At 47.7% G+C, this 27,348-nt stretch overlaps 1 protein-coding gene and 2 long non-coding RNA genes across 4 annotated transcripts; 1 reads left to right on the forward strand and 2 right to left on the reverse strand.

The window, feature by feature from the left end:
- Positions 1–2,268: 2,268 nt before the first annotated feature.
- LOC115616702 lies at positions 2,269–8,556 on the reverse strand. The gene is made up of 3 exons (XR_003994363.1): positions 7,802–8,556; positions 6,469–6,618; positions 2,269–2,376 (listed from the first exon to the last, which is right to left on the reverse strand). It is a non-coding gene; the product is annotated as an uncharacterized LOC115616702 (long non-coding RNA).
- Positions 8,557–8,594: 38 nt separating this feature from the next.
- On the forward strand, positions 8,595–14,067 carry WFIKKN2 (WAP, follistatin/kazal, immunoglobulin, kunitz and netrin domain containing 2). Its single transcript, XM_030506274.1, has 2 exons — positions 8,595–9,164; positions 11,280–14,067. The coding sequence occupies exons 1-2, from the start codon at positions 8,964–8,966 to the stop codon at positions 12,789–12,791; spliced, it is 1,713 nt and encodes a 570-aa protein (XP_030362134.1). The 5' UTR covers positions 8,595–8,963; the 3' UTR covers positions 12,792–14,067.
- Positions 10,173–22,443, reverse strand: LOC115616701. 2 transcript variants are annotated; one of them, XR_003994361.1, is made up of 6 exons: positions 21,248–21,880; positions 20,497–20,669; positions 19,165–19,905; positions 18,888–19,082; positions 10,401–11,007; positions 10,173–10,282 (listed from the first exon to the last, which is right to left on the reverse strand). It is a non-coding gene; the product is annotated as an uncharacterized LOC115616701 (long non-coding RNA). The 2 variants fall into 2 exon arrangements; XR_003994362.1 differs by lacking the exon at positions 21,248–21,880 and adding an exon at positions 22,267–22,443 and having other exon boundaries at positions 10,173–11,007.
- Positions 22,444–27,348: the final 4,905 nt, after the last annotated feature.

A 27,348-nucleotide genomic window follows, 5' to 3' on the forward strand; every position in this document is an offset into this window, starting at 1 on the left:
GTGCTGCAGAAACTCGAAAGAAAAACGTGTAAACTTACAAAAGAAGAAACACAAAAGAAAAATGAATTCAAGGCCTTTTTCCTTGTGATGGGAAGAGACAAAGTCACAGCTTATGCCATGGGTTGAAGGGATGGTGTAAAGATTTTCCAGGCACATAGGCCAACTTGTTCTCGTGGCTGATGCACAGCAAAAGCAAAGGCCTTGTGAGGGTTCCCCAAATCCTCCTGTCCCACTGCAGGAGTTCACCTCGTCAAACCAAAACACTTAATTAGGAATCCCATTACCCTGAACTTCCCCACAGTCAACGAGGAGAGAGCAAGAGCACTGCCAGCCTGACATCTGCAGAAGAGAAATCAGAACCTGGGAGGGCTGAATTGTCCTCTAGATTTTCCACCGTTCACATGCTGCTACCATGTGAACCCAGGGCTAAAATCACTGCAGCGGCTTTTACAGGACTGCTGAAAGCTCCTTTGTGGGAGCAGAGCTGCTGAACTGGCCTTCAGGTCAAGAAAACTCAAGCGCTGGGTGGGATTTCCAAGAGTGGTTGGCTGTAACCTCACCCCGCTCCTCTTTGAAGTCAACAGAATATTTACCATCGACTTCAATCGGGGAGAAATCAGGCCATTACGGAGCGTTTGAAACGCTGCCTCTAACGATGCTCCCATCCCTTTGTACCTCCCTGCTCAAAGGAGCCTGCTGCGTCTGTCATTAAAACACAATCCTGGCAATTGGGTAGATAACGTGCAGGCCCTGGAGGCACAGGAAAACGATAACGATTACACCACATGAATCTCTGACATGTTACCTGCAATGGCTCTGCTGGCCACCATCACCTCAGGCAATTGAGGACCAAACTGCTGTGGATAAGAAAGTGCTGCATCTCGGTGAACCCTGCTGTGCTGTAGGCTGCAGGTGCTCTTTTCACACTGCAAACAATAAAAGATCAAAATAGGAACGTGTGTTGAATTAGCTGAAATCAAAAAGAGCTACAATGAAGAAAAGAGCCATTAAATGCACACAAATATCCCGTTGCCAGGGCAGGCAGGGGTGGCTTGGTACTCGAAAGATCAATGGAAGCAGATCGTCACTGTTTTGCAGACATCACTTGCAGCTCCAGCCTGTGTTCGGATCTGCTGCTGAATGAACGCCAGGAGAGGAGCATCCTGTTAATGCCACACATGCATTTAGTCTCCTTTGGGCATTTCGAGTAGGGGTTTCAGTGGCACAGAAGAGATTTACTCACCCTTTCTGGTGGCCATCAGCAGCGGTGCAGACCGTATAATGTGTTGCATCTGGTGGGAAAAGAGAACACAGGGCCAAGATACCAGGTAGGGGACTGCACTTGGCAGAGGTCACGCTGAGCATGGCTGGAGGATGTGCTGTGTGACAGCCGGGACCGCTAACAGCCAGCAAAGGCAAACAAAGGCAATAACTCTGCAGTTAAAAGGAATTTTGTCCTAATTTAGATTTAAATTCCATGAAGACAGAATTGACGCTCAAAGGGTTTGATGGTATTTTGCAGAAATGGAAATAGTTCCATTTTGTGAACATTAATTATTGTTTATAGCGAAGTTTTGGATACCAAACCCTCGGAGGAGCTCTGGCACTTCCAGGTTGTCCAGAGAAGCCAACAACCTTGGCTTGTTGCCTGATGAAAAGCCCAGCCGCTGGGAGCTGGAGAGGCTCCCAGCCATAGCGAGGGCTTCAAACTTCAATGGATTCAGGGGTTTGCTAAAGTCTCACAATGAAGCACAAAACCAGGCAATGGTGCAGCAGTTTTTATCTCACCTGACAAACTCTCAGCTCCACCAAAAGGTTCATAAACTTTCCAAAAGGATCAGCTCAGAGTAACAGTGAGATGGGACCTTCATGCTGAAGTCACAGGGAGTTACAGGCTTACAGCACAAACCAGGAGAAACTCTGGGTTTTTAAGGAAAATGATGGGGGGTGTTAAAGTAAATTAGCACAGCAGGTTAAAACCTTACTGTTTAATGAGCTGAATCACATCACAAACAAAAGCAACGTGACATTTCTGTATTGAACTAGCTTTTTGACAAGCAAATGATGCCCATAGGGTGGGCAGCAGGGTCTGGGGACTCCAGCCTTCCACAGCTGCTGCTGTGTGACATTCAGCAAGTGATTTCCTCCCAGCTTTAAATTCCTAAAAGTAAATAAGGGAGGTTAAATGAGGGTCATTTGCAGACTGAAGTCAATCTATGCAATGGGTCTAATAATATTCATTAGCCTCCTACATGTGGAACTAAATTAACTCACGTTCCCAGAGAAACATCACCGGCTCTCACGAAAGATGTGCTGAGCACTCAGCCTGAGCACATGCCAGGCCTGCACCTCGCTGTTATCCTCATTCAAACTGACCTGGAACCAAGAATCAAAAGTGAAAATCATAAACAACAGCAGCAAATGTACCAGTTCAATGAGGTTTTCACGCTGTGGCTGCTGCAAGACATGGGAACATCTCCATTTGCACACCACAGAATGGGTGCTGGAGTTCCGGAGTTTCCTAAAGTGCTGTTAGTCGAGCTAGCCACAAAACTAACCACTAGTTACTAAAACCTGCAGCAAAGTAAGGTGCTTGAGCCTCTCTGGTGCAGCCGTGCCTCAGTGCAGGATGGATCTCCCCATATTCGGCAAGTGACAGTGCTCTTGTCCAGCCTGTACATCATGGAAACAGATAACTGACATGAAAAGTGCTGCCCCTGCAATGTGGCTGTGATTTCTGTTTCTTGGCTTTCCAGGTTGCATCACAGATCTCAGATTTCCCTAAATTAAAGCTTAACTGGTGGAGCAGGTCTCACTCCACAGTGAGGGTGACAGAGAACAGGGCTGGAAGGGGCTTTGGGAAGTGACTGAGACCCTCCTGCTCTCATTCTCAACATTTGATCTTTGCAATCTTGACAATCCAAAGATACCAGCATTATGGCCTCCCCAAATTATCTATGGGCATACCCAAGGCTTTGCCTCTGAAAGAGAGACGGAAAGAGAGGGGTCAGTGAAAGACAAGCTTCTGAGCCCCGCTTTTCCCCATATCTCACTGCTAACTGGTCCATTATCTTCCTTTGTGCCCTCTTTGCCTCTTGCTGCGCTGTTTCAGACAGAATAAACCCAGCAATAATGAACCATCATCAAACTGGCAATTGCTTCCTGCCCAGCTTACGTTAGCAGAGAAAGAGAAAGCAAATGATGATTAGTCGTGTGCCTGCACTCAAAGATAAAACCCCTGAGCAGAAGCCATCTGCTGAGGCATAAAATAATAATCCTGGCGCTAGCCCTGTCTGAGTGCAATGCCATCAGCCCTCACCGAAGCACAGCATCACACATGCCTAATGCTGGGGTCTAGCAGGTGGCCCATAACCCTGTAATAAACTCCATGACATTATTGATTTCCCCCCCCCCCAAACTGAGCCCTTTTTGTCTAACTACATTAACTTCTGCTTACTGAGCATCTGCATGCACTGAAACAGCGGCTCATTGTAGTGAGCAATCACTGCTCTGAATGTACCCCTGAGCCAAGCCAGTCCGTACACGCTGTTATCTGCTCAGATGGGTTATCTCAGAAGTTAAAACCAGTGCTTGTTAGTTATGGGCGCTTACAGGGAGCCCTGACAAAGATCTAGTGAGGGGAAAACTGAAATATGCTTCTACTGCTAATTCTGCACATGAACAGCCCCGAAAATAGGATCCAGGCACACTGTGATCATTGCACAGCTTCGGCCCAGATCTGCCCTGCTCTTATCTGCTTCCACGTGTGTGCTTCCAACACACGTGGCCAGCACAGCAGCCTTTGCCTTTGCTTTGATGTTCAGAGGTGCAGCACATGGTGCCAAAAATCCTCCTTGCTCAGCCAACCTCATGGCCAGCATGAGATGTGCGCTTTTCTAAGGGATATGGAGAGGCATCCAGGCATCCTGGGTGCCTGGGCATCCCCTGAGCAGGTTCTCCCAAGGTTTGTGGGAGCAGGGCATCACTTGAAGGGGAAGATTTGGCCTTTTGTAGTCCAATGTAAGCTGAACCTGAGGTTCTGAGGCATTATCTGGATTTCTGTGTGGGTTTGGAAGCAACGTTCCTGCTTGAGGGCAAGCAGTTGGCAGCTGTGATTCAAAAGGGATCTGGCAGTGATGTTCCCTCTCAAATGTCTGGCTATCAGCTTTAAGTGCAATAAGCTCTACATACAGAGTGGAACATCGTTACTTCCTAAATGAGACAGAGTTGGGGTTTTTCTAACGTACTTTTCTGTTCAGGCACCACATTTTCATCTGTGCATGGGCCAGGAGCCACATAAGGAGCATGAATGGTGATGGTGGGGCTGAAGAAGAGCATGTCCCTGGGGCTGCCTGTGCGATCAGGGTGCCTGCAGCAGGGCAGGTTTAATGCCCTGTTTGGGAGAAGGGGCAGGGAGTTAGTACCAGGTTCTGCTGTGCCCTGTGAGGAGGAGGAGGGAGGCCTCAAGAACCAGAATCTTTGCTTTAAGCTCAGCTTAACAGCAGAAGTCCAGCAACCCACAACCCCAGCTTGCCCATCCCACTGGTGAGTGCTGTGGGCATCCATCCCACCCCCAGCACAGACAAGTGCCGGCTCCAGCCACAATCCCTCATGTTAGGGCCCTCCATGCCACAGCCAGAAGCTGCCACCAGCAGCACTTGAGTCTCAGCCGTGCCTGGGGAGGGGATGGTTTGGGTTTGTGTTGGCAAAACCGGCTGCAAGTGGCATCAGGCCCAGCAGCATGAGAGGCTGATGCTGGAAGAGCCCCTTTGCCGAGGCAGAGATTGATGGGAGGTGGGAGGTTTAACATAACCTCCACCTTCCACAGTAACACCAGCAAATCCATCTGCTGTCTGCTGAGTAACTCTAAGTGAGGATGGCTCCTTTTGCCTAATAAATACCATTAACAGCTGCTGTTCCTTTAACAGTGCTTTAAGAAAAAACCCAACACTTCCCTGTGCATCAGAGAATCCTATTTCCCTCCTTGACTAGAAGAGATCACACTGGACCAACACTTGGTGCAGCAGGAGAAGGGCAGGTATATCCCATAGGAGAGCTTGGAAGAGTAAGAAAAAGGGCAAAGAAATTACTATGTACAAAACCCAGCAGCAGTTAAGCCAATTCTGGATCAACAGCCCTAACCAGGACCCTTGGGCAGCCTAGGAGGCCTTTTCAGGAGTGTGGTGTGGTGTTGGATGGACATCTGAGCACAGGCTGGTCAGAGACCCCGTATCCCCACTGCTGGGAGCAGATCTGGGATGTTGCTTTGTGCCGTAAGGGCTCAGGTTTGTCCAGCTGGGATCCAGAGAAAGCTCATCCCAGCTCCCCATCCAACAGCCCTAGATCCATACCTTGATCAGAAAGGGGGACTTTGGGGGAGTAGTGGGGTTTCTTCTAAGGTTTGAACTCATTTGGGAACATCTTTATCACATCAGTATCGGGCATGGGTAAAAGATAAGCCGAAAATCGGTTTTCATAGTAGATTTGTTCATAGAAATGGAGAATAAGGATAATTTTATGTCTCATATTAAAGAAAAAAATAAACAAGAACAGAAAAACTATGCCCAGGGAGCTTGACAAACCCTCCAATTCACAGCTGGCATTAGCTGGAGCACCCAGTCAGATCCGCTGAGGTCAATGGAATTAAACTCATTTAAACCAGGCGAGAAAACAGCTCTCAATGGAACCCACGAGATACCAAGTGCATTAGACAGAGCTTGGCTGTCTGTGCTGGGACAACCGGGGGCAGCCCGTGTGGTGGTGTCCCCTCCTGGATGTGCTGCTCAGGTTGGGTAACAGCGTGTCTGGGATGCGCTGGCAGGGACAGGGCTGTCGAGGGTTATTCAGAGTCCTCGCTGCCTCCTCTGACCCCGGGAGCTCCCTGCCCCTGTTCACAGTGAGATTTATGGCGCTGTTTTCCTCTCTCCTGACTGTGTTCAAGCAGCCAAGGGTCTGATCCTTCATGGGGCTGAGCGCTCCCTGCTCCTGGAGTGATGGGAGCCAGAGCGGCACAGTGTCTGTCCGGTTCCCATTGGATTAGGCCAGGATTTGATTCCCTAAGAGGCTTCCTATGCAAAAGTTTTGCTGCAACATGATTTCTCAGTTACCACGGGTTTCCTGTGCCTCATTCCAATAGCACAGTGACCCAACAAAACCATCATTGTCATTAATGATAATTGCTTTGCCCTTTTTCCCAAGCTCCTATGGAATGTCCTTGCCCCTCTCTGCTGTGCCAAGCGCCAGCCCAGTGTTTGGGGTGACAACACATCAAATCCAGCCATTCAAATGGCCTTTCCTTGAACGACCCCACTGACCTGCAACAGGGACACAATTAAATCAGCTGAGGTGCATGTCCTGTGCCACTTCCCCTCCAGCTAAGCTGTCACCTCCTGAGCTCCACCATCCTGGTTGTCACACACTGAACATCATACCTGGGGGCTGGAAGCAGAAAGCTGCAGTGGGACTTACCTGTCCCTGGAGAATATCCCTGCGGATGGAGGAGGACACAGCAAAGCAGAGACTGCTCTGTCTGTCCGATGCAAACCAGTGCCTGGCTCCTTAGAGGTCCACTCTGCTCCCTCACAGCTGAAATGTGCCTCTGGGCAGGGGATCCTTAGTCTGGGAAGGGATAAAACACAAGATAGTGTTATTTTGTACACCCTGGAAGGGAGTCCCATGTGGTGTGTGTCCACACTGGTGCTGCTCTCACTCAACATGGCCAAAGCTTGCAAGGAGGTGCCTTTCTGTCACAAGGAGATAGAGGCTACAAGAGCACCATGGACTCACAAGCTCCCTACCTCTGGCTCAGTGGGGAGTGGGGTAAAACAGCCCTAAAAGACTCCACATGGGAGGGAAAAACGACATCCACAGCTACACGGTGGCAATGCCATGGACTGAGGGCAAATTCCCTGTGTGTACAGCAGCTGCTGGGATCATCCCATCACTCGGGATACCCACACTCTTTAAGACCCACATACAGCTGGTTTCAAAGCTGATCTGTAGTCAGTTTTACAATATAAAGTGTCTTTGTTTAGTCAACAGAACCACTAACACATGTGATTTTGTTGTTAATAGAGCTGTAAGAATTTTAAGTACCTCTTGGGAATGTGTCATTTTTGGTTGGCTTTTTTAGGCATCACAGGGCGCTGCGTTTGTCTTTGTAAACAAGTATTGAATAAAACATGTTGCGCACAGCCGCGCTTTGTACGAGCGTCGTGCAGGTTTCTAAAGTTTCAGAGAGAATAAATCAGCTGCAGAAACTGCTGCCTGGTGGTTGACTTCGCTCCTTATAAATAGCTCATTTGGAAAACTTCTCTCTGCACGTCATATGCAATTCAAATGCTGTGCGTATCGTTAATGCGGCCACACAAATCAGAACCGCCACAGCCTCCTCCATAAGCCTGGGTTGCCACAGTAATGCCACAGCCGAGGGCAGGTTGGGTCCAGGTTCTTCTCCCTTCCTTTCCTAGGTGATTCTTGGGAAACACCAGCCATCGCTGCACTCTGGGAGGAGCAGGAGCCCCATGGTACGGGGGCATTGCCTGCACGGCAGCCCAGTTCATTCTGGTTGTACTGGTTGGGAGCCATCATCACTGAAGGGAGAATTAGGTCGAGGCTCAGCCATGAAACCAGCCCCACTTTAATAAACACAACAGAAAAGCTCTTCTGAAGGGGTTGATTGTGCCCGGGTCTGTTGGCTTTGCAGCACTGGGCATGGGGCAGATGCACAAACTTCCCTCCTCCCAGAGCACAGCGCTGCTGGTCCGGCCCTGCTGAACCCCCACGTGGGATGCAAACTCACCTGGTCCTCCCAGGCGGCTCTTAGCACCAGGCAGGATCCATCCAAGCCAGCCCAGAGCTCAGCGCAAAGGCTCTAATCCTGGAAGGTGCTGAGCGACTCTGGCTTCTGCCGCTCGTCCCTGGCTTTTGGCACGTGTTCAGCACGAGCAGGATCAGCCCCTTGCTGTAATAATCAGGGACCGAGGAACTCAGCTTGACTGCATTTCCCCCCCGCCCCCCAATGCAAAAATGCTGTACATTCCTTTATGCAGGTTTCCATAGAGTTGAACTTGTACTATTTTTTTGTCGTTGCTGTTAAAGGGGTCAGCAATGCACTGTACAATGGGATCTGGCTGTCAGGAAATGTGGAGGAATTCAGGGACACTTTTAACATCTTGCTGGTGGGCTTGGAGGGCAGCATTAAACTCGGCATCCTGGAAATCCTCCCCACCAAAGAGAAGCAAAAAGCCCGAAGGAGCCCCGGGAGAAGCAGTGAAGACACAACTGCTTTGTCGATCCTAAGTTTAAATAAGTTATTTCTTCCCTACTTCCTTTGTTAAAATATGATATTCGAGCTTTAATTGCTTCAATCCTATTACTTGTTCCTTTTAGCAAGTGATTGTGTAGCCCCTTGCCGTGGGGAAATCCCCTGCCCGCGGGTCCGTGTTATTTAGACAAGTACTCTTTCAGAAGTAAATGCCATTCTTAGCATAGGGAAGTACTTTAGGTCTAAAGGGGTTAAGAAGGCCTCCCTGAATTCAGAAACATGCAGGGGTCCCACCATGCCAGTTCCAGCCTTTTGAACTCTTTCCAGCTTTTTTTTCTTGCAACAAATCTGTCTGACTGCCACCAGGACATAGGAAGCGTGTGCCTGTCAAAGAAATCAAGTTTACTTTTTCTGACTTGTTAACAGAGGCAGGGTATAAATAGAGCTAACTCTGCTCAGACTATTAGCGTTTCTCTTAAAATAAGGGGGTAACTTCCTAGGACCTTTAATCCAATGTGGTCCAGACCACACTGCACTATCAGCAGAGGCAGCGAAGGAGCTTGCTGAAGTTTTTACAGAAGTCAAGTGCATTTGGGTTCCTCGAAAATTTAAGGCTTACAAACAAAACAAAGCAGCCCCAGGCAAACAAGAACTACTTCCAGCTCAGTCCCTGCCATTGCCCTGGAGAAGTTCTGAGATGTTGGTGGTGCTGTTCACTCGGTGGATGTGGATCTTGCTGGGGAAGAGCAGTGTCCTCTTGCTTCTGGAGGTCTCTCTGAAAGGGGCAGCTCTACCTCCGATCCGGTATTCCCATGCTGGGATATGCCCCAATGACATGAACCCCAACCTGTGGGTAGATGCTCAGAGCACTTGCAAGAGAGAGTGCGAAGCTGATCTGGTGAGTGATGCACGTTTTTACCTCCGTGGCGCGGGCGATGGGCTTTGGTGGTGGACTGTTTGCACCCGATGGGAAGGGTTGTTCCCAATGGGAAGGCACCAGCACCGTGCAGGACTCGACGCAGACAGTGCATGTATTTAATTGACCCGTGACCTGTATGAAATAGCAAAGGTTTGATGAGTTATCAGTTATGTGGGGAGGTGTGTGCCTGCTGTCACTTACGCTGATGTGGGTACAGCGCTCGCTCTGTTTGATCATTTTCCTCGTTTTCCTGTCGAAAGAAAGGTCCGAATTTGATACTCCAAAACCCAGCATGCCCTGGGGCCAATCCATGGTATTTTAGCAGTGTCACCATGTTCTTTGTTGTTGGTGGCCATCATCAGTGCTTTATACTCCTGGGAGGAATCCTGAATGAAATGGTTTGATTTAACATGTAAATCATCAGCCTTTGCTGCACTTGAAACACAAAGCGTGCTTGGAGTGCAAAACAGGGGCATGGTTAAAATGACCAGGCAGATGTTCTCTGTGATGCTCCCAGCTCAGAATGTGCTTAGCTTACAACCCCCAAATTCATTTTTCAACCTGTCAGCACTGCCAGCTCAAGCTGGCATCTGAAAATACCTGCTCATCCTGCCTCTTACATCATGTCCAAGAGCAAAGCTCCAGCAACGTGTACCATGCTGAAAAAAGTCATTGGGTTTATGCTCTGAAGCCAGGTTGTTTTTGCAATGCTAAAAGGAGTGGAGGGAAAAAAAAAGATAGAGAAAAATGCTGGCCATCAAGTAAACAAAGACATTTGCTCAGATGGATCCCATGTGTTATGAATGAAGGTGCTCTTTTTCCTTTCGCCATTCCCAAATAAGCCTCCTCTGTTCCAACTACCAGGTGCAGCAATGAATATAAAAACACTTGCAAAATCCCAGCAGTAGAAGCAGGGGACGATGTTTTAATAACTGACTGGTCAAAAACTGAACGCCAGAAGCCACTGGTTAAAAATACTTGCCTGGAGTGAGTGGTCTGCAAGCACCAAGGACTCTAGAGCCACGCTCCTCAACCTCAGCTGAAAACATTACCCATTCTGGTTTCTAACTTTGCTTCTGAAACCCAGTAATGTGCAGCTGGAAATGGGGAAAGAGTTATGTTATTAGGTCATCTTTTTCCCAATAAGGAAAGGACACTGGACTCAGGGGAAGCTATTTGGTTTGGTAGCTAAAGAAACATTTTGTTCTCACTTACGGAGAAAGCCGCTGGGTTTCAGGGGGGTTGTAGAGGTTTAACACACGGTGGAAGCGTGCCCCTTTGGGTACATGGTACCAGCGTTCATGGTTCCTTAATCCATAACAACCCAGCAGCTGTGATCACAAGTATCAAATACCTTTTCTGCACAGAAGATGAAAATTCTGCTAAAATTAACTGCAATTTAGAGCTGACTGTAGTTGAGATGGGGTGTAATAAATCACTAGAAGAGCGATGATGCATTTGAAAATAGGACTAAAATAGGACAGAGAAGCCATAATGAGCTGTTTTGGGTTTGTTTTCCTAAATACCATAGAAAAAAGTATTTTTGGAGCAAGAATTTCCTTACTTTTGAGATATTCTATTATTTCCTCTACAATGTGAACAATTACAAATCCTTGGCAGTTTCACCTCCAAAAGTAGGCTGTTAGTCTCAGGGAATTCAAATAATACTTTACATACTTCTGTGGAAAATAAGAAGGATTACTGCCTACAGCCATATGATAAGACTTTCCATCCGCTTTTGTTTCTCAGGCCTTGTCCTCAGGCATTTGGGAGAGTGCAGAAGGGGGGTTGTTCGTTCAGTAGTTGAGCAGTCCATGTGACTCTAGGAAAGAATTACGATGAGGTTAGTGTTTAAGAAACAGAAATTCATTTTCCTTCTCAAAAGTCTTCTCTTGAAGCACTCAGAAACTCCAGTGTGTTTAGAAACCACTCAGGAGGTGCTGGGGGGATGTTTCTACTCATTACTGGGGATATTGGGTTTCAGACCCTCCTGAGCTAACACCTTGGAAGTTTCTGGGCTTTCTGCTTTCTGGGTCCCTAAAAAGCACTTTACTCTGCCCCCAGTAACGATTGGGTCATTTTCTTTCCCCGCAGGAGTGTGAGACCTTTGAGAAGTGCTGCCCCAATGTCTGTGGAACAAAGAGTTGTGTGGCAGCTCGGTACATGGATGTCAAGGGGAAAAAAGGGCCGGTGGGAATGCCCAAGGAGGCAACTTGTGACCGTTTCATGTGCATCCAGCAAGGCTCAGAGTGTGACATCTGGGACGGGCAACCCGTCTGCAAGTGCAAGGATAGGTGTGAGAAGGAGCCAAGCTTCACCTGTGCCTCCGATGGGCTCACCTACTACAACAAGTGCTACATGGATGCAGAAGCTTGCATCAAAGGCATTACACTGAACGTAGTCACTTGTAGGTACCATCTTACCTGGCCAAACACCAGCCCTATCCCACCAGAAACAACAGCTCGCCCTACTACTGCCTATTCCGAGACAACGGTTGTTGATATCTTGCCTCCTGCTCTGGTGAACAACCCCATCCATCAGTCTGTCTATGTGGGAGAGACCGTCAGCTTCCTCTGCGAAGTTACAGGGAGACCCAAGCCAGAAATCACGTGGGAGAAGCAGGTCGATGGGAAAGACAAAGTCATCATGAAGCCAAATCACGTCAGAGGGAACGTCGTTGTCACCAACATTGCCCAGCTGGTCATCTACAACACCCAGCTCCAAGATGCTGGCATCTACACCTGCACTGCCCAGAACAGTGGTGGCCTTCTCAGGGCTGATTTCCCTTTGTCAGTCATCAAAGGGGAACCCACATCCAAAGAAGCTTCCCAAAACAAAACACATTTTCCAACCGATGAGTGTCTGAAGCAACCAGACAGCGAAGACTGTGGGGAAGAGCAGACCAGGTGGTACTATGATGCAAAGAAAAACAACTGCTTTACTTTTATCTATGGGAACTGTAACAGCAACCTCAACCACTTTGAGACCTACGAGAATTGTATGTTAACATGCATGAACGGCCCCATCAACATTTGCAACCTGCCAGCCCTCCAAGGTCACTGCAAGGCCTATGAGCCCCGATGGGCCTATAACAGCTTGACGAAGCAGTGCCAGTCCTTCATCTATGGCGGGTGTGGAGGCAATGAGAACAACTTTGAGAGCCGGGAGGCTTGTGAAGAGATGTGCCCTTTCCCGAAGAACACGCACTGCAAAGCTTGCAAACCACGCCAGAAGCTGGTGACAAGCTTCTGCAAAAGCGACTTTGTTATCCTGGGCCGTATAACAGAGCTGACCGAAGACCAAGACTCGGGGCATGCCCTGGTGACAGTGGAGGAGATTCTCAAAGATGAAAAAATGGGATTAAAATTCCTGGGGAAAGAACCCCTAGAAATCACGCTTTTGAACATGGACTGGAGCTGCCCGTGTCCCAACATGACCACGGTGGATGGCCAGCTCATCATCATGGGAGATGTCCACAACGGCATGGCTGTCCTACAGCCAGACAGCTTTGTGGGCACCTCCAGCATCCGGCGCGTGCGGAAACTCCGCGAAGTCATCCATAAGAAAACCTGTGAGCTTTTGAAAGAGTTCCTGGGATTGCATTAACCTCCTTCACACGTGTCAGCCTTCCAGACCCGTGTGTTACGTAGGGCTAACAAGCGCTAGGCTAGTGCACAAACTAAACAAGCTGCTTGAAGATCCACTGTAGGAATTTTGCAGAACCTTTCTTTTAATCCATTAATGATGCTTAGCAACAATGTAGTATGGTCTTTGGCAAGCACGTAAAGCAGCAGCAAAAGGCTATTAATCTCGCATTGAAATCAATTTGTCCATATAGAAGTGCCATTTAACTAGATGACTCACTGCAGTAATTAGACAATTTTTGTGTAGCTTCCATCAGAAATGACGGAATTCATAGCATTTGTTTAGCTAATTGGAACGCAGCTAAAGTAATAGCTAATGTCAGCTTAATCAGTCTCATTTACAGTATGGAAATGCTATGGTAAGTCATTATAAGTAAGTCACATGCTTGTCTCCTTATAGCAGCACTAGTATTTCAAGAGAAAAGCTTGTAAATTATTGTCTATATTTACAATTGTGCACATTTAACCAATCTACGCATTATGAATTTGCTTCTTGTAACTGAAATCTTCCTAGCTGTTTTCTTTGGAATGTACCTCCTTTTTAAATGGCAACTACTACCTATCTTGCAATCCGTACTGGAGGAAAAACTCCCTTGATCCTATGCCCAGGACAACAGGTCCCTGTAGAAGCTCAAGGCACAGACTCACCCTGAAATGACTTTTCAGTCATCAGAACAAGGTCAGCAAACACCCTCATTGCATTGCACTTCCCTATTTTTGTTTTAATCAATGTATTCTCTATCATCACAAAAAAACCAAGGCAGAAGGATGGCAGTGTGCTGCCAGTTGTCCTGCTTTTGAAAACCCTTTACACCTGAGTTCATGCAGCAATGTATTGCTTATTTTCATTAGAAATCCTGCTTTTGCAGGTGAAAGAGCAAAGTAAGAGGAGTCAGAACAAAATTCAAAGGGCAATACTCACTCTGCAGACTGTGTTACACAGACACAAAGCTGCTGAAACTGAACTGCACAGACACAGGCACACAGAGAGGACACTCTTTAGAGGCATTTATCAGCGTGACCCTGTCAGAACACTCCTTCAAACCACAGCAAATATTTTCCTCCAGGCCACTGTATATACACGTATGATTAAATACCCCGAGAACAACAGCATGGGCTGTGGGAGTGAGCGTGTGCATACACATAGGATTGATCATTTTAACATTTGTGTGTCCCCAGCAATGTAACATTTGCCTATGCAGAAATCCTTAAATAAAGAAAAGGCTGATCCTGGAAAATTCCTGCTGAGGACTGTCCTTGCAGGGAAGAGGGGCGAGCATGGCATGGCGAGCCTTATCGTTGCTCTTTGTGTGGTGGGTGCAGCGAGTTACTACAGCGGTGCCCAGAGCTTTCTGCCTTGCACAAAAGGCCAGTTCAAGGCTGGACCAGTGTCAAGACACGTCTGGGTGGGAGGAAGGAAGGTGCAGCGAGCACTACCCCGTGGTGCCATCTAACGGGCTTGCTGCAGGGGCTGGTGCCCAGCGCTGGGCACACATCTGCTTGTGCAGATGTGTTTTGGGGCTCGGTACGATGAGGGAAGGAGATTAAATAGGCAGATGCTGGGTTTCAGCAGGACGTGCGAGGCTCTAAACCCCCTGAAGCCTGTGCATGGTGGGTATTTTGCTGTTGAAGGGAGGAAGCGAGGGTAACAGCATTGAATATGAGTCCAGCTCTGGTTCCTGTGAAGGTTTTCCATGCCTTGCACTGGCAGCTGATCCATGGACAGAGACCACAGCATGATGGAGAAGTGGGTTTCTCTCCAAGTAGTCTGGCCCTGGGTTATGTCCGAAATGCTCTAGCAATAGGACAGCTCTAAAACCCCAGTTATTTGTAGAACTTCAGAAGCTGGGTGGGAGGGAGAGGAGCCTGGATTGGATTTGCTGAGCAAGAAAACACCCACCTGGGTTTTAGTTGTACCTTTCCTATGTGAGAAAAACTCCAATTAAAGATCCGTACTGCTTGTGCATGTCCTTGTGAAGACCACTGGGAGATGCCAGCCCCACTACCCTCCGGAGCAGTTGGCACCTCAGCCGGATCATCCCTGGCTGTGACAAGTGCCACTGTTCTGGTGGCTCATCTGTCATTTTTCAGGCAAGCCGTAGGAAGTGGCACGTTCTTGCCATCCTTTCTAACACAGCGGCATCGGAGAGTGGTTTAATAAAGACTGGCTTCATATGGCTCTTTTTTTTCCCCCAAAAGCTAAGGGATTTTGCAAGTGTGGGAGGGTTGGAGGGACTTGGGAGACATGTACCCAGTTGTTCCAGAAGAGCTGTGATGCAAATGTAGCTGAGAGGAGAAAGCACACGATTCATTGCTCCTCCAGCTAGCACGTTACAGTGCTTAAGCCTAGGGTCTAAAATGCTATCTTAGCTTTTACTCCTGGTTGAAACCTTTGGGAACTAAGCGTGCATGCTCACTGCACTCTTAAGTGCAAGTGGTCTGCTGCAGTTCTGGTGTGCAAGGACTTCCTTGCGTGGGGGATCCCAGGGAACATTTTGGGTCTGTTTTCCAACGTGACGCAGTGGGAGAGGACACCAAACAGGCCAGCCCAGCTCCCAGACACAGGACAGCCACACTCATTTAGCTCCTGCCCCAGCCTATGGGGTTCTGAGCCCCGTGGTGCCTGTAGGATGGTGCTACAGAGGTGCAATGGGCATCCCCTCGCCTGCTCACTGGGCCATCCTGGGAGCACCGCACCTCCCTGTGGCACAGGACTAACCCCAACCCTCTCCATCTTCTGACCTTGAACACTGTAGCTCTCCACTCAAAGCTAGTGTTTCAGTTCAGCCTCTGATTAAAACCTTAAGAAGCCTAAAATTCAAGTCTGACCAGTCAGCCAGCCTGAGGAAAACCTAAGCACAGGGCAAGCGCTGGAGGATGTTGTTAAAGCCTTTGTGAGCCTAATAGGTACTTGCGTGCAGCTCCTGATCAGAAAATCCCTTTTGTGTTGCTCATGCACTCAGTTTTCCACCCTGCTCTCTGGGGCACATCCCTCTAGGGTGTCAGAAAGCTGGAAGGCAATGCCAGGTATTTGAAGTTTGTATTAAATACATGAGAGAGAGAAAGGGGAAAGGCTGCTTGACTCCTCTCCTTGCACAGCAGCAGGGTGGGAAGTGTGCCTGTGTGAGGAAGAGTTGGAGGAAGGATGCCACCTCCAAAGACGTGTGGCCATGGCCAGTGGCTACCATCAAAGCTCTCCTCTGTGTGCAGACACTGGCCAGGGAAGCAGCAAGACAACAGACCCAAGTGAGCTGCAGGAACTCCGCAGGGCTCAGGGATGGATGTGATGGACACTGCAGGGAGGCAGGAGGAGAGCGCAGCACAGCGTGCCCGCCTCCCAGTCTGCAGTGAAGATGTAACGTGCAACACATGAATCTGCAAACCCCGCAGCTAAATCTCAATGGAAACCATCCAGCATATGGATCCAAAAATGAGTCACAGGTTATTGTGCAAACTGTGCAGCCCAGCTCTATTAACAGGGGGACAAAATAACACTGAAAAAGTGATGGCTTGCCTGGGTTGTTAGAGCACTTCCAGACTACATATAGAGTCTGATGCATTATACAGCTGGTGGTGCAGGGCACGAGGGCCCCGTGTTGGCATGCACGGAAAGATGGCTGGATGATTACTCAGAGATAGAATCCTGTATCACTGCAAATCCCAGAGCAGCTGAGGTCAAAGGAAAGAGGAAATTGAGTGTGTTCTCATTGCAGGGGCTTGAGGTGAGGTCAGGCAGAAGATTTTACGGGCAACCAGCTCCAGAGCTAGGAGCAAACAGAGATGATGACGCCATTGGAATATGATTCAGACAGCAAAGGTATTTAAGAGCTTAGTTCCCAGTTGTTTCAAAGGGAATTAGGGACCCCTGTGAGAATTACTACCTGGCCATGGGTCTTGGTTCCTGAGGGAGGTGGCTGATGAAGGTCATGCACGGCTTCAGCCAGAACCTAATGACTTCTTCCATAAGGAGGGGTATTTCAGCTGGCACCAAATTAGCACCTTGCACCACAAGAACCGCTTCCTCCACCCAAAGCACGTTGCACCCTGCTTTGCTGTAATTCAGGCGATGTGCACGTGCTGTGACATTCTCCATGTAGATAATTATCAGGAAGAGGCCATGGCCAGGCTGGGTTTCTACACTGAGCCAGGTTTCCAAAGGCAGGGCTGCGAAAATGTCACCCTGAGTGGGAACTTTGAGTTTAGAGCCTGTGTTTTTATACCAAATATTTAGTGTTTTCCCCTTCGCCAGCACTTGTTACTGATTGACTACAAGTGACCTCCAACTGCCTTATTGATTTACAGTGGCTGTCAAAGGACAAAAATTGAGCTCCATGGCCAGGATCTGAGAAACACCCTGAATGGAGGTTGTGCAACTGAATAAATATTCTGCCAGCTCTTTAAATCTTGAAAAAGAAAAGAAAAAGTCAGCTGGAGCTCCTGATCTACAACGCAAACACCAGTGGGATATGAAGATAACGCTGCGGCACGAGTGGACATATCTATTAGCCAAAAAAGCAGCGCAGCCTGTTTAATTCACAGCTATTTATGGCTAGGCACATGATGTGACATTGAGGCCTGAGTGTTTAGAAAGCAAATGGAAAGTCTTCCAAAGGCTGTTAGGTGGTTCAAAGGCAGGAAACTCTCTGATTTTGGTGTTTTCCGACCCTCTCTCATTTGTCCCAGTGATGGGAAGAAGTGCAGGAGGAAAGGAGAAGGCTGGAGAAAAGAGAAAGAGGAAAAGATTCATCCAGAGGGAGGAGGGGGAGCATTTTTTCACCTTAACCTGGCATGACAACATGGTAGTTGGACTGGATTAACTGGCATAAAAAGGGACTACCTCCTTCTCTCCATTCCTAACACACCCAAACCAAGAGGGGTATTGTAGCACATGTAAAGGACATGACTTCCTCTACTGCTTGAAATAAATAGAAACCCAACAGTAATAAATACCTAGGATCAGATGGTATTCACCCAAGGGTAAAAGTGCTCACATAAAAAATTGCTTAACCATTAACCGCAGTGGATAACCTTTGCTTCAGTCTGTGGCAGGACCAGAGGTGGAAAACTTGGGGCTAAGTTTAGAAAAGGGTTCCCAGGAGCTGGGTATGAAAGCCTGACATGTCTGGTAGAAACAGTAATAGAGGATAAAAGTCACAGCTGAATGATAAATATGATGTAAAGAGCCTGTGGCCTTTAACAGAGGGAAGTGATGCTCCCTAACACTTAACTTTCTCTGAAGCAATCATGAGGACAGAGATGGTCCAGCTGATAGAGCTGACTTGGATCAAGGCCTCGGAGCGACTTCCTCACCCAAGGCTTTTGAAGACATTTGTCTGTCCTGCAGGGAGAGGTAAGGCAGTTCCTTGAGCCAACAACTGGTTGAAACATTGGAAAGAAAGGGTGAGACCAAAAGATCAGTTTTCACAATGGAGGGAAGTCATCGGCAGCATCCCAGGGGACCCGTGTGAGGCCTTGGGCTCTGCTTGATGCAGATGGTTTGGAAGAGGGATGGGAGAGGTGGTTTACAAAGGTTGTTGTTGAGATCAAGTTATTTAAGGCTGCAAAACCACAAGCTGACTTTGAGGAGCTGTAGACAGGCACCGTAGTACCAAGTGTCAGGATGATAAAATAGCAGATGAAATGCAATATTGATTAATATCCATGGCAGGGGGGGAAGCGAGTCCTAGCTGTGCATTCCTATGATAGCTTTGAACAAGCTGTTCCCATTTGATCCATCCTCACATGGATCTGACCAGGGTGGCCAGCCCAGCCTGCCCCCATTGTGCAGACAACCCCGTGAGAGCAGACCCCACACATCACACCTCTCAGAACAGCACCAGCAGCTTGACGACTTGTAGCACTCCCATTAACAAGCACAAAAGCCTATGAACATCTGAGAAACTCAGCAGCACTTGCACACCATGCTCAGGTTGAGTTGCTTATTGCATTGCTATGAAAATGTTATTTGCTTTCAGAGACTTGCTCCTAAGATCACCAGATAAATATCAGCCACATCCCAACCCCATAAAGTCAAATCTTGCTAAAATAGGAACCTTACCTCCATCTATCTCCACAAGCACGCACTGTGCTGCAGGAGGGACAATGGTCACAGCCACAAATCCTTCCAAATCTGGAGCCTCTTTAGAAGGTGCTCCCAGTTCCTGCATCTACTGTGCTTGGGGAAAATGCTGGGAATCACAAAGCTCCATCTGGAAACAACTCCGAGGCTGGCCTTGGCCAAGTCACTCCATCCCTGGGCAGAAAGCAAGGTGCAACCAGGATATTAGACACAGCAGTGGGGCAGAGGAGGCCCCACTGTCCTCGGCAGGACTCACCATATAAAAAGGCAGGATCAGGTCCTCCATCCAGCAGTATTCAACATATAATTTAATTACACGAGCCAAAACCCAGCACCAGCACCCAACACGCAATTACCGCGCCTACCATGGAGGACCCAAGGTCTTCTTCACACGGTTACACCCCCTATTTTTGCAATATTTGGGGTGTAAAGAAATAAAACCAAGCAAAATTCCCCCCTTAGCACTGAAATGACGTCAGATGGCTGGAAATTGGGGCAGGAGCTCCCAGCTACTCCCTGTGCCCGACACGAGGTGGCGTGTGGCATCACGGATTGGGGACCTCGCAGGCGCCGCTCTGCACATCCTGCTTCTGGGTTGTTTTGCCTTCTGAAGTGAAGCATCCTCCGGTTGGGGTTAGATTCGCCTCGCCCCAGTTAATTCAACTGCTTCACACACACGTGGCTGAATGATTTAGATTTTCCAAGTGGAAAGTAACTCCCTGTGAGCAGGATGACTGGTTCTGTTCGGTTGATTTCATCCTTGTCGGGTTAGTCATATATCAGGAGAGATTTTGGGGTTTATCGGGGGGAAAAAATAGATATAGCAGGGACTGTGATAAGGCAATCAAATCCATTTCCAGAGATGCAGGAAAAAGGCACAATGTATAATTTATTTGAGGCTTTTTCCTCTCCCTGTTTGCAGATTGCACAGTTTCTAAATATATTGGTCCAGTTATTCAGAATTATTCATGAATCTCTTCAGTGAATAATACTTGACCTGCAGATCATCCAAAAAGTGAATATTGCAATCAGATTCTCCATTTCTGCTGTGATTTGTTGTAGCTAACAGATGTATAGTACTCAGGTAATTAACTCAGGACAAAACTCAAATTGTAGATTTGATTATATTATTTGCAATTCACAATTTTTACTGTGCTAGCTCACTCCAAAAGTCATCTCATCAAGAGATGGGCAAAAGGATCTTATCTCTGACATAATGGAATCGCTGCTTTTATCAGCTGGTTTGGCATTTTGGGGAAGGAGCGAGCAGAGCCTCAGCGCTGGAGGGGCTGGATGTCGATACAGCAGGTTTGACCAGAGTTAGCAGGGAACAAACGTAGATTAAAAGGGAAAAAGTTAATGGCTTTCTCAGATTTACTCATCTAATAGGTGTGATAAGCAGGATTTACACCAAAATCTCCTAATCTATCAGGTCTCTGATGGTGCTGAAAATATCAGGAGCAAGGGCATTTTTCCCTCCGACTGTCCAGCCCACATCTGTGCTTCGGATTACTTAATGTGTTTGTATTATGGGGCTGCCTGAAAGGGGATCACACTCTGCAAACAGTGATGGAGAGCTGCAACTCACCTGTGCAGAGCTTACAGTCCAAACAGATGGTCCAACAGGACGGAGCAAGTGGTCTCTCAGTGCCTCTGCCTCGTGGAGCATCCTTGGTCTTGGCCATAGAGGCTGGAAGGGCTGAACCACCTTTCTGCAACAATTACTCGTTGGCCTTTCAGTTACAGCAATATCTAAGGGTGCTGTCAAACAGGAGCATTTAGGTACCATGAGTCACATCTGCCAGTGTCACTTTGAAACCTTGTTATATCTTTTAAATAAATAAATTCCTGGGTGTTGCAATCACTCTTCATTTGCCTTCAGATGGCAGAGCCTTTCAGCGATCACAAGTTTACACTTTGCCACCACCAGCATTAAACTCTTTTTCTCACTTTTACTTGTGAATGGAAGTTTAAGGTCTCACTTAGCCATAGAAACTCCAAAGCAGGAGCAGGGTTGACACCTAGGGACTTTCCATGAGCCCTAAAAAGACATGGGATGCTCTGATGCATTTCCCTCAGGTAGTGGCTCTTCGCCTGCTCACTGATGGTGTTCTGGGAGGGAAACAGGGTTTGGAGATGGCCTTTATGGCTTGGCTTTTGTTTGCCTGCAAAATTAGCCCCTTTGGCTCAGCAATGTGTGTCAGCCAGGAATCCTGCCCCGCAGCCACTCCCAGCCTCATAAGGACCATCACCCCTCATAAAGACCATTACCCCGCACCTCCATTGTGGGCACCAGGAATATATTCATCCCGAGATGCACTTCTCTATGTGTTACCTACCTATCCAATTTCTCATGTTTAGCTATGGAAGTTTTTCAGCAGACAAAAATTGAAGGAGGATTTGCTGCTCCCATCCTGGCAGGAAGATTTACACCTGAGCAAATGATTTGTAACAAACACTATGTGAGATAGATGGAGCTGCTTCTCTTGTTCACAAATTATTCACAGACCATGGGCTTGAAGAGGAAGGAATTTTTCCCCTTGCTTTGTAAAATACACACACATGCATTTTTTTATTATTATTTATGACCTTTTTCCCTGCAAAAAACACTCCTGAGAGCATCTTTTGCAGAACTATTGCAGCTCACAGGTCGTTTAGTTGGTAATCTGCAAAAAGGACAGGTTTGGGGGTTGTGGGGTTTTTTCCTTCCTCATGTTTTTAGTAATTGCCTTGGCCAGTGAGACTTCTGTCACGGGATTGAGCCTCTGGCCATTACAAGGTCATAAAATTTAAGTTCCTGGCCTCTACTTTCCTCACCAGGCTGCTCAAGCGAGGGTGTCGCAGGAACAGCTCCTGGATTTTGCTGGGCGAGCACAGCTCCTTAAACCAAGCCCCAGGGCAAACGCTCATACCCAACCATCTGAGATTGCATTCTACAAGCATTCCTGAGCCAGGTGGAAGAAGTGCTGCTTCTAGAAAGGATTCGGGCAAGAAGGGGGGTTTCTAGAGCCTCAGGTGTCATCAGAGGAGGAAGCGGTGGGAGATGGACACATAACTAGAAACAGGGACCCCAGACCAGGTTGGACAGAGCCTTGGGTGATGTGGTCTAGCATGAGGTGTCCCTGCCCATGGCAGAGGCTTGGAACTGGGTGATCTTAAGGTCCTTTGCAACACAAGCCATTCTAGAATACTATGATTCTATGATTCAGACACCCTGAGGGGCTCAGAAGGATATTTCTAGGTAGGACCTTGGACTTGTTTTTATTCCGTATGTCCTATATAAAGGTCTAGTTTTTCTGGCTAAAGATTACTTTTCCCTGCTTTTCCATAGCTAGAATTAAAATGCATCTCCATGTACCTGGCAGTGCTGCGAGTGGGGGCAGGTCCTTGATCCAGCTGTGCTATGGTCATATGCAATCTGGAGTTTTCCTTCTTGGCCAGCCAGGAAGTGAAGCAGCTCCAAGCCTTGCTCTTGGGGTAGGTGCATCCTGCAGGAGTCACGCAGCCCTATGAAACGGGCACTGCTGCATCCCTTATAACACCTAACAGTTCATTGCAAGAAAAGAAAGACAAATATTAGATTTGAAGATCCAGATGCTGCTAGGTGCTAACTAGGTCACTGTGCAAATCCCTTCTTCATGGCTTGTGTGTTCCAGATGTGAGCTTGTGTGTCTACGCTACATATTGATTTCTGCAAATCATGTAACATGTAAAACTCATTGGCCTGTGAGCTAAGTAAATACACAATTAGTCTGTGAATCCATTCTTAGTAGGAGCAGCTGGGCTGCTAAAATAAATGCATTTGCAAACTCCTCTAGGTCTGCTTCCAAAAACACCAGTGTGTTTATACAACATGGGGTAGCCAGGCTCTTACACCCTCTGCTCATCAAACCTTCCCTGGCTGGGGGTTCAAGTGCTTTCAGTTTTGCATAAAGAATATCTGAACATGAATACATTTTTGCAAACATAACTAAAAGAAATATACAAATCTCTTTTGTTTTGCAAAGTACAAGCAAAGCACTGTTTGTGTTCACCCCCTGCTAACTGGAAGCATCAGTAATAGGTCAGTCTGAGGCAGAGCAAAATAGACACAGTAAAAAAATATCTACCATGACCTGGTCCTCCAAATGCTGAGTAACTTTATGCTCTGGAGTAGAAGTGCCATGAAACAAAAATAATATATTCATTCCTCCTGGAGCCGCACACAGGCTGGAATTAGCAAGTAGAGAAATAAAAGCTACATTTCCCCTTGTTCTGCTGTTGCATGCTCAGCTGACAAAAACAGTCAATGGGTGGGGGTAAAGTACATTGTTTGCTTTGTGGGTGCTTGGGTGGGTGTTGCTCATTCACCTTGGGGAGCCCATTTCCACCCAGCTCTCACGCTACCACACAGTGTGCAACCCAGACACCCTGGAGACCTTGTGCTGGAGAGGAGGAGGAGGAAGAGGAGGAGAGCACGCTCACGTGGCTCATCAGCTGCCTGCACAGCACCAAGCCGGTGGTTTCAGCCCCGTTCCCACAGCACAGTCACTGAGGGCAGGCTCTCAATGGCCACCTTTGTTGGCAGCCACAGGCAGGAGCGTGCTGAGTGCTGACGTGGCGCCCGCCTGTGTCACCTTGCCCTGTCTCCTGCTCCGGGCTCATGGGGAGGCTGCACCAGGAGCAGAGCCCTGCCTTTGGCCACAAGCAGGGGCTCAGGGTACCTCCTTCTGAATTCTTATGTTTGCTTTTAAATCTTGAAATGAAGCAGGGAGGAGGTGGAGGCATTTCCCCTTCAATACGTCCTTCCTCTTTCTTCATTTCCTTATTTCCTCCGTTTCAGTTTCTTCCTCTACCTGTTGAAACATATTTACCACAACACGATGATGAGAAAGCTGCAATTTTAATGTTACAATTTTAAATCTTTGCTTGAAGAGAAATAATAAACAACAACCCAGATGCAGAGTGTCCCTGCTGCCACCTGCAGCACCCAGCACCACTGGCCGCCGCGCTCACCACGTCTCACAGACACACTCCCACCCCAGCAAAAGTCAATGTTTACATTTGTCGCCTATATTTTTAGTGCACTCTAGACCCAGCCGTGCCTCAACGCAGCCTCGTGGGCCAGTTGCCACGTTAGAAAGGCACCTCCCAGCAAATGTTACTTCATTTCTGGAAGGGCCAAGGAAAGAAGAATCCCCAAGTGAATCCTGGCAGGAGCTGGCTGCAGGGTCCCCTTTTTACCAGTACTTCAGGTTCTTCCAGTTCATGAGGGCAACGTGCACAGCAAAGGCATTTGCTCTGCAAGTGGCCTCCCAGCACCTGACCTCTGGAAATGCAAACAACGCCTACAGCAGCAAAGCACCCAGCACAGACCCTTTGGCCTGGGCTGACTGCACCACAGAGGGACCATCGGGATAAATCCATTGGGCTTTGGTGGCTTTTGGGGTCTGCTTCTGAGAGGACCTCAGAGTTACAAGTAATAGAGACCAATTTCCAGTTTTCCTTCATTTTGTCTCGCTTGGCTTATCCCATACTGCTAGGATACCATTGTTACACATCTTTGCTGTGGGCACTGCACAGCCCCAGTCATCTCCAGTAAAAGGATTTGCGCCCCTGTCTACATGAAGTGACTGTCACTGTCATTCAGTCCAACATCAGCTCCTTTGAAAACATTCCCCTAAAGCAGTTGCCCCCAGTTTAAGCACATCCCAATGAAGCACAGGGATGGAAAACAAATAATACTTTCTCTTTCCCTGTGCTGTGGGAGGCATCGTGCGTTTCACAGGAGAATAAGGCCAACCTTCATGGTGCCAAAGTCCATGGCTCACCTTGTCCCTGGCTCCACAGGGGAAGGCTGTCAGCTCCTCCATCTCTCCTCTGCTCCATCCCCACCTTGATGCCAGGGACAGCGATACCACATGGGGCTTTCCCAAGGATAAAAGTCAGTTTATGACTGGGAGGTGTGTTATGATGGCAGTGGTATCGTATCCCAGGGTTACCCAGGGCTCTCAAGCAAGGAGGAAACCCCACAGCTCCTCTGCAAGGCACAGAAATGGCATTATACCTCATGCTGATGGGGAATGGGAGATCGGAGAAATCAGAACCGCTGCTGGAAGCCAGGAGCAGGCAAGCATGGTGAGCAGGTCATATACTTTCATTCCCAGCACTCCACTGCATGATTTAGTAATTGGTTATGAAAAAAACCCCAACCAAGTAAAGAAATAATTGGATAAAGGTTATAAAACCTGGGCTCCCCTTTGTCTTTCAGCCTGCCTAGGTAAAATGTCATTATGGGAAAGGCTGGAGATTGGACAAAGCCCTCAAGTACAGGAGTTCTAATTGGGAGTGAAAGAAAAGGCTCTGAATGAAGATAACTGCAGTGGTTATATGACTAATCCCAACATCTACAGACATTTTTTCCCCTCTGCCTGTAAGAGTTATGTGATCCTAAACATCTATAAGGAAAACAAGCCTACTCTGGCTAGCAGATGACTAACTGCTTGCAAATAATACAGGTATCTTTTTATATACGACAAAAGACTGAACTATCCAAGATGACAGTGCCCCACGGAAGTGACTCAAAGCCGGGCACTCGAGCACAGTTGCTCTTTGCAAAAAGCAGCTGGGAACCAGACAACATGAGAGCCTAGCTGTAGCATTCCCAGCTGGAATGAGCCTTTTGTTCGAGGAAATGCAAGTGTCAGGAGAGGGAATGGGCCAGTTGCCACCCCACAGCAATGCCTTCAGTGGCAAGGTCAGGCTGGATGGCCCCAGATCCCTCTGGAAAACAGGCAAAGTCAAAATGCTAGCTCTAACCACTCTGGCTTTTGGAGAGAGTCATCTCAAAGTCAGCCTCACCGATCCCCATCTCCGCTTACATATCGCTCATTTTCTAATTTCGTCAGGCAGACATTTAAGTATGTGGAGTCCATTTGTGCAGGCATCAGAAAGCCAAACTCATGGGAGATCTCAGCCCAAAATGCATTTGAAAATGCACTGTTAGCCGCATATTACCCACAGCGCATATGTGGAGAGGAGCATTTTCAGTGAGTGTTGAAGGCAGACGCCTGCCCTGCACAGTTCAACTTTCCCTCCCCACAGTTACCTCTGCTGTAGGTGAACAGGGTCGTCCTCCTCCCCATCCCTTCTCCTTTTCTGAGCCTCTGTGGGCACAGTGGTAGAGCCAAGTGAGCAGGACTCTTTCAACAGCAGCAGAGGCCATGGCAATCAGCCTGGGAAGGGCTTTGGGATGCTGCAGAGAAGGAAAAGGATAAAATAGATGATATTACTTCAGCAGGATTGTTTACAGGATTTAGAAGTCCTGTGTTGCCATTGACAATTAACTATAGATCAGCAGAGGAACATCGTTCTCTACCACAAGTATGTGTATTTTTAGATAAATATGTTCCACAAGTGTTTTGTAAAAGAAGCTTCTTTGCCTAAAGCATCTACTTCTTCTCAAGGCTCCAGTGGTACAACGTAAACCATGTTACTAATAACAATTGTTCCTGCATTTGTTTCTTGAACAGAGATCACAAAACACACAGTGGGTATTACTTGGGAGTCTCTGTATACTCCTGTATTTCTGTCCTTCTTATTCAACCTCATAGAGTAAAACAGGCAACTGTGAGTCTGGGACACGGCCCTGCCCTGAAGAGATTACAGTCTCCATTGGATAATACACTGCAAATTATACATGTGAGGCACGGACCTCAAACAAGCAGAAGGGGGAGAGCAGCTCAGTTTGGGAAGGAAATTAAGGATAGCAAGTTTTAAGGAAGACCTTGAAGGAAAATGGAAAGATAAATCAGTAGGGGTAACCTAGGATTTTCAAAGACTAAGCAAGGAAAGAGAGAGTCCATACATCAGAACACTGAAAACAGGATTGATTTGTAAAGATGAGATCAGACATTAAATTTAACTGATCTGGCAGGTAAGCTGCTCCAAATGCTGAGTTCTTAAAACCACAGAGACACCAAGAAGAAAATGAAAGACAACCTTACCAACCTTCAAAAGTTCATCTCTTGCAAACATGTACCATCTATGAGGTGACCATCAAGTCAGCCTTGGTCACAGGTCTCCAGTGTCACCAGCAGCTTTGCTTACCTCCCACCAGCCACCGCCACATGTCACAAGCAAGGCAATCCCAGACAAGGTAGGATGATGGCTTGCAGATGGAGCATCTCCTCCACGTGATGCCTACTCTTGGCTCCTATTATCTGGGCTAGTAGAGTACCTCCCTAGTAGCTCATCAAGGCTATGCCTTCGTTTGTAGACTCTGCTGAATGGGAACAAGCACAGCGGTGCAGCAGACGTGTTGTAGTGAGGACAGTGCTAGATGTGAGGCAAGGGCAGGGAGAGGGGACACCGTTTATTAGGTCAGCTGGTGTACTTGGAGAAACTACACATGCTTTCAGGCACATAAGGCTTCCTTAGGTCTGAAATAGAAGCAATAACC

The sequence above is a fragment of the Strigops habroptila genome, chromosome 14 (assembly GCF_004027225.2).
Source record: "Strigops habroptila isolate Jane chromosome 14, bStrHab1.2.pri, whole genome shotgun sequence".
Taxonomy (NCBI): Eukaryota; Metazoa; Chordata; class Aves; order Psittaciformes; family Psittacidae; genus Strigops; species Strigops habroptila.

What these genes read in the sequence shown, in the direction of transcription:
- WFIKKN2 (XM_030506274.1), top strand. Translation starts at nt 8,964, where the DNA reads ATGTTGGTGGTGCTGTTCACTCGGTGGATGTGGATCTTGCTGGGGAAG. An exon ending in GAGAGTGCGAAGCTGATCTG is followed by an intron (nt 9,165 to 11,279) that starts GTGAGTGATGCA and finishes CTTTCCCCGCAG; the next exon opens with GAGTGTGAGACCTTTGAGAA.